Here is a 13,116-nt window from a genome sequence, read left to right as displayed (position 1 = left end):
AAAAAATATGACTTAAACTTTTTTTTTTTTAGTAGACATTAGATTCTAGTCTTTAGAATGCTAGCTTTTAAAATAAAGTAGCGAGCAACCCCTTTGGGTCCCCTCCCACTGTGGGAGCTTCTCTCTGTCCTCTCAATAAATTCTGCTTCCTCAATAAAAAGAAAAATAAATAAATAAATTAAGTAACATTTGTCTTTAGTGATTGATGTTCTTATAGTGTAACTTTTATCTACCACTTTTTCCAGAATTTCTCTCAATTTGGTCAGTAGCCTCAAATTTAGAGCAAGGTCACCTTGAAAATGTCAATAATCCTTTTGCTGATGATTCAGTTTGTATCTGCGAAAGTATATTGCCTTTATGGAAATTCTTTGGTCTCTAGGAGATAGCTACCAGGAAGCATATAGACACCAGGATTTCTTAGTCTCAGCACTGTTAACATTTTCCGCTAGATACTTCTTTGTATGGAGAGCTATCCTGTGCATTATAGAATATTTAGCAGCATCCTTAACTTAATTTAAACTTTTTAAAAATTTCATAATCTCTAAAGACCCATTCATGAGTCTGTAAGTGCTTAGAGGTATTGTATAAACTGTATAGATGAAATCTTAGCATGAAGAATACTGATATTTTAAATATTGACAATAAAAAAGTCTTACAATAATATCAGATTTCAGCTGCTTTATTAAAGTCCATTAATTTGTCATCATGACATCAGAAGTTTCATTAGTAGAAAATAAGATAGATGACAATAAAAAAATCAAACATGACTTTTAGTATCTACTGAGCATTAAATTTATCTTTTATGGAATCTTAGATTGTTGTAGTTCTCTCTCCTAGTCTTCTAAAGGCTAGATGTTAGCACTCCTTAGTTGAAGGTCTATTGACTAACATTCAGCATATATCTCCATCAAAACCAACTAAACATACAAAAATGTGTTTTAAAGCACAAGCAAATGGGCAACTAAATCCTCTTTTCTGGTTGAAACTCCCCTTTGAAAAAACTTTATTATAGTCAGATCACTAACTCAAAGAATAGAAATTGTCCATTGTTCTGCTCTGTTCTCATCAGTACCTAACAAGTTCCAGGTGCCAGAACTTGGAAGAGGTTGGGTGTCCCTCCAGCACTAGTTCCTTACATAATCCAGCTGTAGTTTGGTGAGATTAGTAAATCTTGAAATGCAAAGTAAATACTCAGATTGCTTATATAAACAGCTACGTCTAGATTTCCTTTTTCAAATTTGCCCTATAGAATAGTACTAAGGTGGTATTCAGGATGCTCAAACTGTAACTTTAAAAATATATTTGTTGTAAGAATGGCTTGGTGCTTTTTGCTTTAGGTGCTTAGTTTTAGTGATCTTCTAAATTTGTGACCCATTTTGCAATTCATTCTTTTTACGCTTGTTGACCTTATAATCAAATTCATGATTCAAAAAGTTAAAATTTATCTAGCTAAAGAAACTTCTGTGACCAGCAGACCCTGGATTTATCCATTTTAGGTACTTGGTAGTATCTGCTAAGTCTTCGATTCCCTAAACCACAAAGAGTAGTTCTAAATACTTTTTGATGACTAGGTTGGCCACCATGCTCACAATTTCTACACACAACATCATCCCACCCTCTTCCTCTTGCGTACATGTCTGTACATGTACATTCTTTTTATGCTGTTGCTTATACCAAAAAAAAAAAAAAACGCTTTCTCTTTTGGTCTATTAGCATCTAGGAAAATGTTAAGACTGTGATTTCAAAGACTATCCCTGAAAGCTTCCATTTTTTCTGTTTCAAAAGTAAATTTTAAAAAATATATTGTATATTGTGGAAGAACACAAAAACTTGTTTTATCCAGCCTTTATATACTTTATTAGAAATTAAATTATAAAAAGATGAGCTCCATTTTCAATTCAAGCAGAAAAACCATCACCTCCCTCCCATTAGTTTTCCATAATGTTCAGTACTTGGCCCATCTTTTTGTGTGTGTCTTGTAAAATACATCTAGACTCTTAAATATCTGACTTAAGTACTTAAGGCATTATATATTTAGAATATTAGAAAATTGGGGAACACAGGGTCCCTATCTTGTCCTTGACTTTTTGTAAATCTAGTGTTGACTTTCAGGCTAGAGAATAAGAAGTCAAAGGAATGTGTTGGGTCAGTAGCCATGAATACCTCATATCAGATGATTCAGATCTAGAAAGAATAAGCCCAAATCTTATGTATACAGAGGTCTGTGAGCTTCTTCCACCACTGATAACAGGATTTGAACTACAGTTAGAAATCTTGGCTTATGCAACTAAAGAGATTAGAAAGCTTTAGCTTTGCTTTACAAAGGCATGTGTTCATACATTCATACCCATTTATCAGGCTGTAGTGATACATCATAACATCTGCTTTTTGGAAACCTTAAATACCATTTCAAGTTCAACTAAAACCATCTTTTGTGTCCAGTCCTCCAGGAAACCATCAAATTGTCATCAAAACAATAAATAGCATGATACTAAAAGATTTTTCTGTCTTGCTTTTAGAAATAAAAATGCACTACTGGTGTTAAGATGGGAGAAAATGAGCTTCTAAAGGAAAAAAAAAGTCTTAAATGCAAAACGAAACACTCAAAGACAGCTCTAATACCAGAAGCTAAAAAGTACAGAATCCTATTTACATAGTCTCTACCAACTAAAAGATATTCTACCAGTATCCTCTATTATCTCCATAAGGGACAACCAACGACTGTGGTATGAATGTATGTACACATGCCTTTTAATTTAATTTAATTTTTTATTTTTTATTTTTTTTTGAGTTGAAGTCTCACTCTGTCACCCAGACTGGAGTGCAGTGGCCGCTCCTGGCCATTGCAGCTTCAACCTGCTGGGCTCCGGCGATCCTTCCGCCTCAGCCTTCCAAGTAGCTGGAACTACAGGCATGCGCTATCACACCTGGCTAATTTTTTTTTTTTTAATTGTAGAGATGAGGTCTCGCCAAGTTGCCCAGGCGGGTCTCGAACCCGCAGGCTCAGGCAATCCACTCACCTCAGCCTCCCAAAGGCGCGGGATTACAGGCTGAGCCACCGAGCCCGGCTTACACATGCCTTTTTAGTGAGTAACTGTCGGTGAGGTGAAGTAGTCTTAGGCCACCTGTTATTTGCTGTCTATATTTATTCATTTTCCCCTTCTTTAATATGGCATGCTACATAAGGAACAGAATATCATTTCTACTCTTTCTGAAAATGAACTTTCCAGATGTGTAGGGAACTATCTTATAGCTGTGTACCCATGTGTTAACATGGTGAATACAATCACTATAGTCAGCTAATTTCTGAGTGTCAAGCAGTGGAAATAAGGATTCTGTAAAGGGCATTATTATTGTTGCTTATCTCTGGAATAAAAATTTTCTACTTTAAAGTGTGTTCCTTGTCCAGGATTAGAACCTGTGATGTTTTGCTGTTCTTGTTGTTTTATTTCGTTGATGCTCGTGAGACAGCCATAGAATATCTAGAAGACTCTTTCCAATATTTGTCATGTTGTTAAGGCACATTGAGTGTTTTTACTTAAATGTGTTTTGTATCTGTACACATATCCTCTGATGTTGGCTCAAATTGTAAAACAAAGCTAAAGCTTTCTAGTCCCTTTAGTTACATAAACCAATATTTCAAACTGTAGTTCAAATCCTGTTATCAGTGGGGGAAGCAGCTCACAGACCTTTGCCACCAAGGGGTTAAATTTTCTCATCAAATATGTTTATGAGGGGCCACAGCTTTGTTGGCTGTACTGCCTTTTTTTTTAACTTTCTAGTTCACTAATCAAATGTATGTTAGATTGATTATTGTAAAAGTATAAACCATAGAAAATTTGACAAGATAGATGTGTAAATTATCCTTCTGACAGAACTAATGATGCACTCCAAGCACCTTCTGTTTTCTAGCGCTTGGTGAGCGACTTCATTAAATATGCGATGACTGTTGGGTGGCTTCTCAGACGATGGCTCAGCTCCTTGTGGAATTGCATTATTACTAGAGGTATAAAACCAGGCAGACAAGCTAGCTGTTGGGTATCCTGCTGAGGTTCTAATGTGCTCCATCTTGTTGGAGCAGTTGTTTGCAGTCTTTTCAGGACAATTACATCCATAACCACGGGACACATTCAGTGAAACTATATTACAGATAACAGTGGAGACTGGCATTGCCTGCTCTTCACCTCTGTCTCTTGAACTGCTTCAGTGTGGGGAGCTTATAGTAATGCCACTTTTACCACTCACAGAGTAGTTGCTTTTTTAAAAAAATCCTTTGGAGCAAGTCTGGAAATAACTGATCTTTAACTTTTGTAAAGTGCTTAAAATAATAGAAAATTCTCATGGAAGAGACCTTAGAGATTATAATCTGTTTGCAGGTGAAAAAACTAAGGCTAAAGCATAAGCCATTGGTTGTTCCTTATGGAAATAATAGAGGTTACTGGTAGAATACCTTTTAGTTGGTAGAGACTATGTAAATAGGATTCTGTACTTTTTAGCTTCTGGTATTAGAGCTGTCTTTAGGTGTTTCATTTTGAATATAAGATATTTTTTTCTTTTGGAAGCTCATTTTCTCCCATCTTAACACCAGCAGTGCATTTTTATTTCTAAAAGTAAGACAGAAATATCTTTTAGTATCATGCTATTTATTATTCTGATGACAATTTGATGGTTTCCTGGAGGAATGGACACAAAAGAAGGTTTTAGTTGAGCTTGAAATGGTATTTAAGGTTTCCAAAAGGCAGATGTTATGATGTATCACTACAGCCTGATAAATGGGAATGCATTTTAGAATGACAGGCAGAATACTTTAATGAAAGAAGGTTTCCCGTTTCAGTTGGCCAGTTAAATCACTGTTGATGACTTTGGATCATTAATGAACATTTGTGGAAAATGACCATTTGAATTCAATTATTGCATTAATGCATTTTTTAGAGAGGTACTAACTGCACAAAATCCTGACTGTAAATTAAAAGATTTATTCATTTTCCTACAGATAGGTCAGCATACTGCTTTGCTTTTTAATGCCAAAGCAAGTTGACTTTTCAGAATTCTTTTCAGATTGAGTACATATTCTTTCTTACAAAAGTTCTATGTAGGAAAGGTTATGTTTTTCATTGAGTACCTTTTGAAAATGTAATTTATGCTGCTAACCGTTATGTTACTTCGTTATTCTCAGAACAAATTAGCAAAACCTAGAAACAAAGAAGGGGAACTTTATCCAGTGTATAAAAGCAAAAGATTAAGTTTACGAAGGATTAGGTATTTAATTAATTTAGTGCCTTGGAAGAAAGTCTCTAAATCTGGAAAAACAATAGGAAGAAAGTAACCATTATTTGGAAACATGCAAATTAAGTACTGTGAAAGAAAATGTAAATGGAAGCTTTACAACCAGATTTTTTAAAGTGTTTTAAAGATTCATATTTTCTTATATTTTAAGCTTTTATAGTCCTTAAACTATTTTAAGGACATACTGCCTGTCATTTTTGCTAAGTATCCTCAGTAAATTTTTTTAGTTAACTTTGTTTTCTCTGAAACATTGGTCTGTTTTGGTAGCTGAGACAGGGTGGGTTCTTTTGAAATGCATGTTTTTCTCATCTTGTTATTTGTAAAAAGGTCTGTAATCCCAGTCCAAGCTTCCTTCAATCTCCATTTCATAGTTTATAGAGAAAGGAGACACTGTGGAGCATAGACTTCCCCTGGGAATACATTGGGCTTAATGAGCTTGATAGTCTGGTGGGCTCAATAAATCAAATAAAGCAAAACATTTCTCATTTTTGAATAAAAGCATTTATCACACAGTGTTTGTTCACTTGTGGTCACAAGATTGATTGGTTCTCAGCATCATAGTGTATATTGAACCATTTTTTATTTTGTTTTTCCAGTGGGCAAGTTACGGAAGCAATGGCTAAAGGAAAGTATCTCTGACGTTGGCTTTGGGATGCTGAAGTCTGTCAAGGAATATGTGGACCCTCATAACATCTTTGGAAACAGAAACCTTTTATAAATTCATTAGTATCATTATGAAAAATGTTCCTTTTTTTAAGTCTTCAACTGTGGTTATACCAGTAATCAAATATGTCATGGACTGTATTTCGGCTACCTTTGTTTGTTGGTTTAAAATGTTTGTTTTCATTCTGTATTTTGTTGTGTTTCTACATCTATGGATTAACAGATGGTATTCCTAAATCTCTCTCATTGTAGGTGCATCAGTTTACAGCCAACTGGTTGTTATTTCAAATTTCAGTCAGGCAGTACAGGGCTGCCATTCACTTCAGAGGAAGATGCTGCCAGCTGTTTTGTATTGAAGCTTCCTCTTGGGGGATCAAAGGCAGATTTTGGTATTATCTGTTGCTTATCCAGCCTCTTTTTAAAAGATCATTTCTGAGAAGCAGATGTCTAGGGAAGGATTCCACTGAGGAGTGATACACGTGTGCGTTGTTTAAGACATTTTCTAATGTTGGTAGGCCATTAAGGAGGAGGATAATAATGAAGGATTATAGGCTACCTGTTATTTAGAACACCTTCAATTCTGTAAGGTGCTTGGCCTATACTTTTCTTTGAAATTAGTATACATTTATAAAACCTTAAGTCATCAGTGTACAAATAATTCTGTTAGGGGACACGTTTTTGTTCTCTATGTTTCTGTTTTTACTGAGGTCTAAGTCATATTTGTATCACTGAGATAACCTATTGTTATCCTAGTTCATTTATGTTTGGTCAGAAAATCTGACATCACTCACTGCAAGTGAAAAGGTTTATCATGAAATGAATGCCTTTATTGAACTTAGAATGTTTCTGATTTGCATTCTTGTTGCTGAAGTGCAGAAGAAGCAGCAACAACAGGAGCAGAAAGAAGACTGCTTACATTTAATGTCTCCAGTTGAAAGATATTTGGCTAAAGAAACAACCATCGTTCAGCTATGGAATTGAAAGCCTCAACAGTTTCAATGACAAAAAACATTTTTTTAAAAAATTAACCCCAAAACATGATAAATTTTCATATAATGGTAAAGTTTCAATTTAGTTTTAATAATGGTTTCACGCCTTTTTTGAATTACTGGTTTAACCTAAATTTTTTAAAAGTGTAATGTATTAATGCATATTCCATAATTAAAAGTTTGAAATGTCCTATTTCTTAAATAATAAGGAGAACATTAATCACATTTAGAAAGCATTTTTACATTCAAACCTGGATATTAAAATAAGTGAAATGATTACTTTGAATCACTGTCTGCCAAGGTTCATGATTCACATTTTGAGATGGATTCTTTTCTTAATGCAATACCTAACTTTTGATAATTTTTTAAAATTAATATTTGATCAGATAATGTAAGTCAAAATGCAGACAATCCTTTAAAAGGACACACTGTCTGTGTATGTAGCAACAGCTCCAAAGTATTTTTGGGTAGTTTGATACCTTTTATATTGAAGTAGCCTTAACCATAAAATGAAAATTTAAAATTGACAAAGTGGTATTTTTAAGACTTCAAAATGAGAAATAGTTTTTAACTATTAAAATTGGCTTCAAACTAGTAAATTTAAATCTGCAAGCAAATCGAAATTAAATATCAGTTTAACAACAAATTTGAAATATTTGTTTTTTAGAAACTGTCTCTCTTCATTGATGATTTATTTTTAATTATAATATTTCCAGCAGATCTTTGCCCTTGATATTTGAAGTAGCTGAACACTTGATGAGGAAATTGCCTCTAGAATTATAAAAATCTCAGCTTTGTAAAATGCATCTATTCATGAAGGAAATTTCTCTAATTGGTGATAAAAATATAAATTTTAATGAAGTACTAATATCTCACTGGAAGTATAAACATGTTTCTGAAAAATTTTTTAAAAATAAAACATTCATAAGCAGGTTTATTCTCTTGCATGTGATTGTTATAACATTCTTTCCCAGGGAGTTCAATTTCAACAACCTCAGAAATCTGTGTTTGATATTAGGAAACTATAAATGTAACACCAGAAATTGTGTTCGCCATTCTACATGAACCTTATGGAAATTAGTGATTTTTGTCATTGTTTTTCTTTCTTCAATGTATGCAGGACTCCCCAACCTTGATTTTTATAATGGTGACTACATTTTGTAGTTGGAATCATTTCTACAGGGATCATTTTGAAACACAGAACATTCATCAGTACTGTTTCACTCTGATTTAGTAAATCAGAAAGCCTTCCCCTTATTTTCACACACCCACTTCTGGGAGGTGCCTCAGTGTAGACTTAGTGTCTGTGGGCTGAGTTCATGAATATGCACAGAAGCACTTAAACCATGCATTGTATTCCTGAAGTATGTGAAAATAGTTTCATAAAAGTTAAACCCAGGAGAATGTTATTTATGTGAGGCTTTTAAACTTATTTAGAATTAGTTTATTATACATTTTAAAAGCCCGTAGCCTATTTGGTTTTCAGTACTACCTAACACCAATTGTCTCAAATTAGCCATATTTGTAATAGTGTTATTAAATCTGGTGATGTCACATTTGGGTTGGGGTTTCAGTGAGAGAGGAAACTTGCTGCTAGTGAGAAACAGCGTCGAATACTAAAGACTCAACATGAACAGGCTTTATTGACCCTTAGAGAAACTGTTGCCTTAATGTTTGGTGCAATTTATAGTAGTACATACGTTAATTTAGTCTTATAATAAGTAAGCTGAGCTTTTTTAGTTTAGTAAGACTTGTGGAAGCCACACATTTATTGTGCCCGTCATTTTACACAAAGAAAGAGGATTATATTATTTCCTCTTCTGAGAGATTAGGAGTTTTCTTCCTAAAAGTGCTTAAATAATATAGTACTATTCCTTACAAGTTCTTTATGAAGCTGGAAGCCTTCTAGTGTGCATAGCTATGTTGATGTATGTTGAAAGCAAAAGCACAACAAAGGATGAGCTTCCATCAGTGTGTATATTATACCAGATACAGATGGTTGCAAGGAAACCTTTTTTTTTTTCTTTTTTCTTCAAAAATATTAGTGATTGCCAAGTCCTAGCTTGCATTTTTGAAAATGCCTTTCTGCATGTTGGCCCCCAGAAGTTTTCCTTTGTCATATTATTGTATAGCTACAACTTCTTAACTGTAGCTTATTAGAGATGCTCTGTAGTCCCAAGGTGAAGTGTGTTTCCTTGGCCATTCAAATGGGGCTGGGTTTGGCTGACCCTCTTTTCCATGTGAATGTTAGAACACAGTAATTTACTACAGACTGATTCACAAACAGTGTGTGCTGGCACTTGAGGCAGCCAAAATGGAATGCTATGGAAAGCACATCTACATTTTAAGAAACACTGAGACAGGAATTAAGGACAGCTTTAATAATTTTTTGTTTACTACTTTTTCTTTACCAATTTTGATTTTAATTAGGACTTAGCTTCTGGTGGGAGAAAAGTGGAAAATAGCAAGTGCCCATTTAGGATTGAAGAATCCAGAGTGTTTTACCTTTGGCTTTATGAGTTAAGGAGCTTGGCTTTGCTCTAGGCTTCGTGTTCCCAAATGAGCCATATGTCAATATATCCACTTAATTCTTACTAATTTCATTTTCCTGAAAAGGAAACAAACTTATACATTGATGGTGAAATCCAGAAAGTGTAAAAGGTTTTCATTAAGCTGTTGAAATATAGTGTCTGATATATGGGATGTAAGTTACTCAGCTTTCTGCTCCCTAAGCCAGACAGTGTTTGTCTTTCATGTGAAATTTAACTGTAAAAACTACTTGTAATGTCAAAAGATTATAGAAGCATATTACTAATAAAATGGACCTGGGTCTAAGAATTTTTTTCTCTTAAAAGGGGGTGTGAAGCTGTTTATTCTTCTGTTTGCATATGGATGTTCTTTCAACTTTAGTTTTTTATATTCATATTTCCACTGATTTTCAAAACAGAAACTTAATTTTTATAATTTTGTTGATGTAGCATAATGGAGTGCAACCTAGTTATGACTAAACTCCTTTGGATTTATAGCTGAGTAAATCCATTGTTAGCTAGGTTTTATCTCTAATTATTTTTTGAATCAATGTTACATTCTTAGGAGGTGTTTAGTTTCCTGTGAACCTGAAGCATTCCCTTTTGAAGCTTGGAAGAGCCTCAAAAATGAGCACTTGTGCTCTTGTAGCCACAGCTAATTCTTTAACAAATGAAAGTGGGGACCACTGATATATAGACATACAAGCCAAAGAATCATCACAGAATTTAATAACTTTAGTTCTGTGAACATGAAAGGATTTGTTTTTTGGTTCCCAAAGGAGATTATTTTGTCTATTTTTTCCACAGGAAGAAAAATAATACACTAAGTATCATTAAGAACATTTTTCAGAGACCAAATTCCAAATCTAAGAGAGAGAAAAGGAAAAAGTCTGTTTTAGGGTGGATTTCTAAGTAACACATCTACATGTTTTCTTATTGTTGGCAGTATCTTTCCTGAACACCACATACACCCTATGAAACATGTTTTTCCTTTAAAGTAATCTTGTTCACATATCCAAAAAGACGTGAAATGCTTATACTGGTATGCAGTTTCTATAAGTAGTTACTTTTTGAACTACTTATACAATATCCCCCAAAGCTCACAGTGCCTTGCTGGAATTTTTTTTTTCATGAAATAGCCATTATTTTAAATAAGTGGCAGAGGATAAGTCTTTAAAGACAGAGGTCATGCAGTGGCTTAAGGCTATTCCTCTTCAAGAACATGTCAGGAATGAAGTAGTTATATTTAGAAACACTGATGATCTTTTCTGCTGTGTTGGTTTGGATCTTCTCTTCTAGCATATTTAACTAACTGTGTGGTGGACCTGTACTCTATATACATCAAATCAGTCTTGGAATTTGTATGTCCTTTTTATTCCCACATTTTCATTCCTATTTTCCTAACCTAGTAGTCCTAAGAGGTGGCTTGGTGAATGTGGTACTGAGCCTTGAGATACTCATTTCATGCTTTTGGATGTTGGCTCACACAGCTCCCTGAGTAGAGCCTGTAAGGGTGGTTTCTATTTCCTAATGTGTGTCAGTCCTTTTTTGTGTGATGGTGCCTTCAGAATAATGAGTATTTCTGTTCCTGGGTAATGATAAATCTTAAAGAAATGTATGTAGGCTATATTAATTTTTGTCCTTTTTTGCTAAGCCTGTGAAATACTTTGGCTCTGATACAACTTGACTTGAATAATACCTTATCCCGAGTCTTCCTCCAAGGCAGTACATATTCCTGCCAGTACTGTAGTCATCTTCTGGGAACTACATGTGGGTAAGCACTTGTGTGTAAGCCATTATACTGCTGTAACTAATGCATACAAACAATTCTTCTCTTTACATTTATAGTCTAAAAGTGGATATGTAGTGGGAAGGAAAATTCCTGAGAGATTCCAGCATAGTTTTCTCAATTCAGACTGAGCCATACTGTTTTCCACAAGGGCTCAACACATAGTCTGTGTACCGTGCTTTCAATGTATGTTCAGATTCTCCTTTTATTGGTTTTCCTAGAATGTACTGTTCTATAAGTAAATGCCCATGTGTGATTTTTAAGATGTGCTGGGAAAAAATAAAACAATACCACAACCACACATTGTTACAGAAATTGTTGTTATTCCATTTAACCTTTGTTGACAGCATCATGCTGTTCTCAGAGAAAACAAATAGGATACACTTTGTACCCATGAATAGCCTCTGTAGTAGTGAAGGATCTGTGTACAGATACTGATTTAAGTTCCTACCTATGACTTCCACACTGGAAAAAAGGTTGTGACTCTCTGGGCTCTGAAATGACTAAAGATCAGACCTGTTAAATTCTGTCTTACATGATGCATTTCAATAATCGCTAGCCACCCTAAGATTTAGTTACTTAGTTATTTAGTTACTAAAGAAAGCAATTTTCTACCTGGCTTATATAAATTTAAACTGAATGAACCTTGGAATTCATCCACTTATGTCTACCCTACATACCTACATATAATTGCTACCTAACTTTCACAATTCTCCAGGTCACAGATAACCAGTCTTCCTGAACACTGCTGTGACCAAATGGGAATTCACTACCTTTCCAGGAAGCCTCTTCCAACTTCTGCAGTCTTCGGTATTAGGTTTGTGTGTGTGTGTTTTATTAGACTGAAATCTGTGTCCCTCTTAACATTAATACAACTTTTGTCCATTAATACTACTTCATAAAGAATTGTCCAAGCCGGGCTCGGTGGCTCAGGCTATAATCCTGCACTTTGGGAGGCTGAGGTTGAGTGGATTGCCTGAGCCCATGGGTTTGTGACCCGCCTGGGCAACTTGGCAAGACCTCGTCTCTACAACAAATCAAAAAATCAGCCGGGCGTGGTAGCGCGCCTATAGTTCCAACTACTTGGAAGACTGAGGCGGAGGGCTCTCCGGAGCCCAGCAGGTCGAGGCTGCGGTGGCCGGGAGCGGCCAGTGCACTCCAGTCTGGGCAACAGTGAGACTCCAACTCAAGGAAAAAAAAAAAAAGAATAGTCCATCTGCTCTGTTGAGGAGCTACTCTTCAGTAATTCAAAGACAGATCTCATGTTTTTCCAGATCTTCTCCAGTCAACCTTTGCTCCTCTCATTTGTATACTTTCACCATCTTAATCCTCTTCACGTGTGCCCTTTTGATGTTTTTAAAGTGAGGTATCTAAGTCTAGGCTGAATACAAATCTTTAAGAGTGGTAACAAAACTTCCTCTAGTCTAATCACTAATAAAGGCATTTCTGCTGGGTTGTCAGTCACTGTCAACTCAGAATGAGTTTGAATTTAACAAAACTTGTCTTTTCTGAATGTGATATTTTGACCACAACTCCCTGGAGACTGATTTTTTAAAGCTCATTACTTATATTTATCCTTACTAAAATTTGTGTCTTACTGGATTTAGTTACAGATTTTCAAGATTTTAGGATCTTGACTCTTGTCTGGAATACTGTCTGTTCTATCCAGCTTCAATTCATCGGTAAAACAGACAGATATTGTGTGAATTTTCATCCAAGTAATGACAGAGAACTGTACTGCAGAGCAAGGGCCTGCCTGATCCATGATCATGCCATTTCATTTGTGAAAGAGCATTCAGGATTCTGGCAACTACATTTCCACTTGACAAATTATTGCCCATTCCATAGTTTTATGTTTTGT

The 13,116-nt window shown here is 35.0% G+C and overlaps 1 protein-coding gene across 1 annotated transcript in view; it reads left to right on the top strand.

Moving 5' to 3' along the window:
• AGPS (alkylglycerone phosphate synthase) overlaps positions 1-8,017 on the top strand; it is a 148,390-nt gene extending 140,373 nt beyond the window's left edge. The window contains exon 20 of the mRNA XM_008057032.2: positions 5,883-8,017. Coding sequence (XP_008055223.1) covers positions 5,883-6,004 — 122 coding nt within the window. The 3' untranslated portion in view covers positions 6,005-8,017. The remainder of the gene's footprint in view (positions 1-5,882) is intronic.
• Positions 8,018-13,116: the final 5,099 nt, after the last annotated feature.

Source organism: Carlito syrichta, unplaced genomic scaffold, assembly GCF_000164805.1.
Source record: "Carlito syrichta isolate Samal-C Ts95f unplaced genomic scaffold, Tarsius_syrichta-2.0.1 Scaffold302617, whole genome shotgun sequence".
Classification (NCBI taxonomy): domain Eukaryota; kingdom Metazoa; phylum Chordata; class Mammalia; order Primates; family Tarsiidae; genus Carlito; species Carlito syrichta.
The sequence above is the reverse complement of the archived record's forward strand: the minus strand, read 5'-3'. Positions and strand labels throughout refer to the sequence as shown.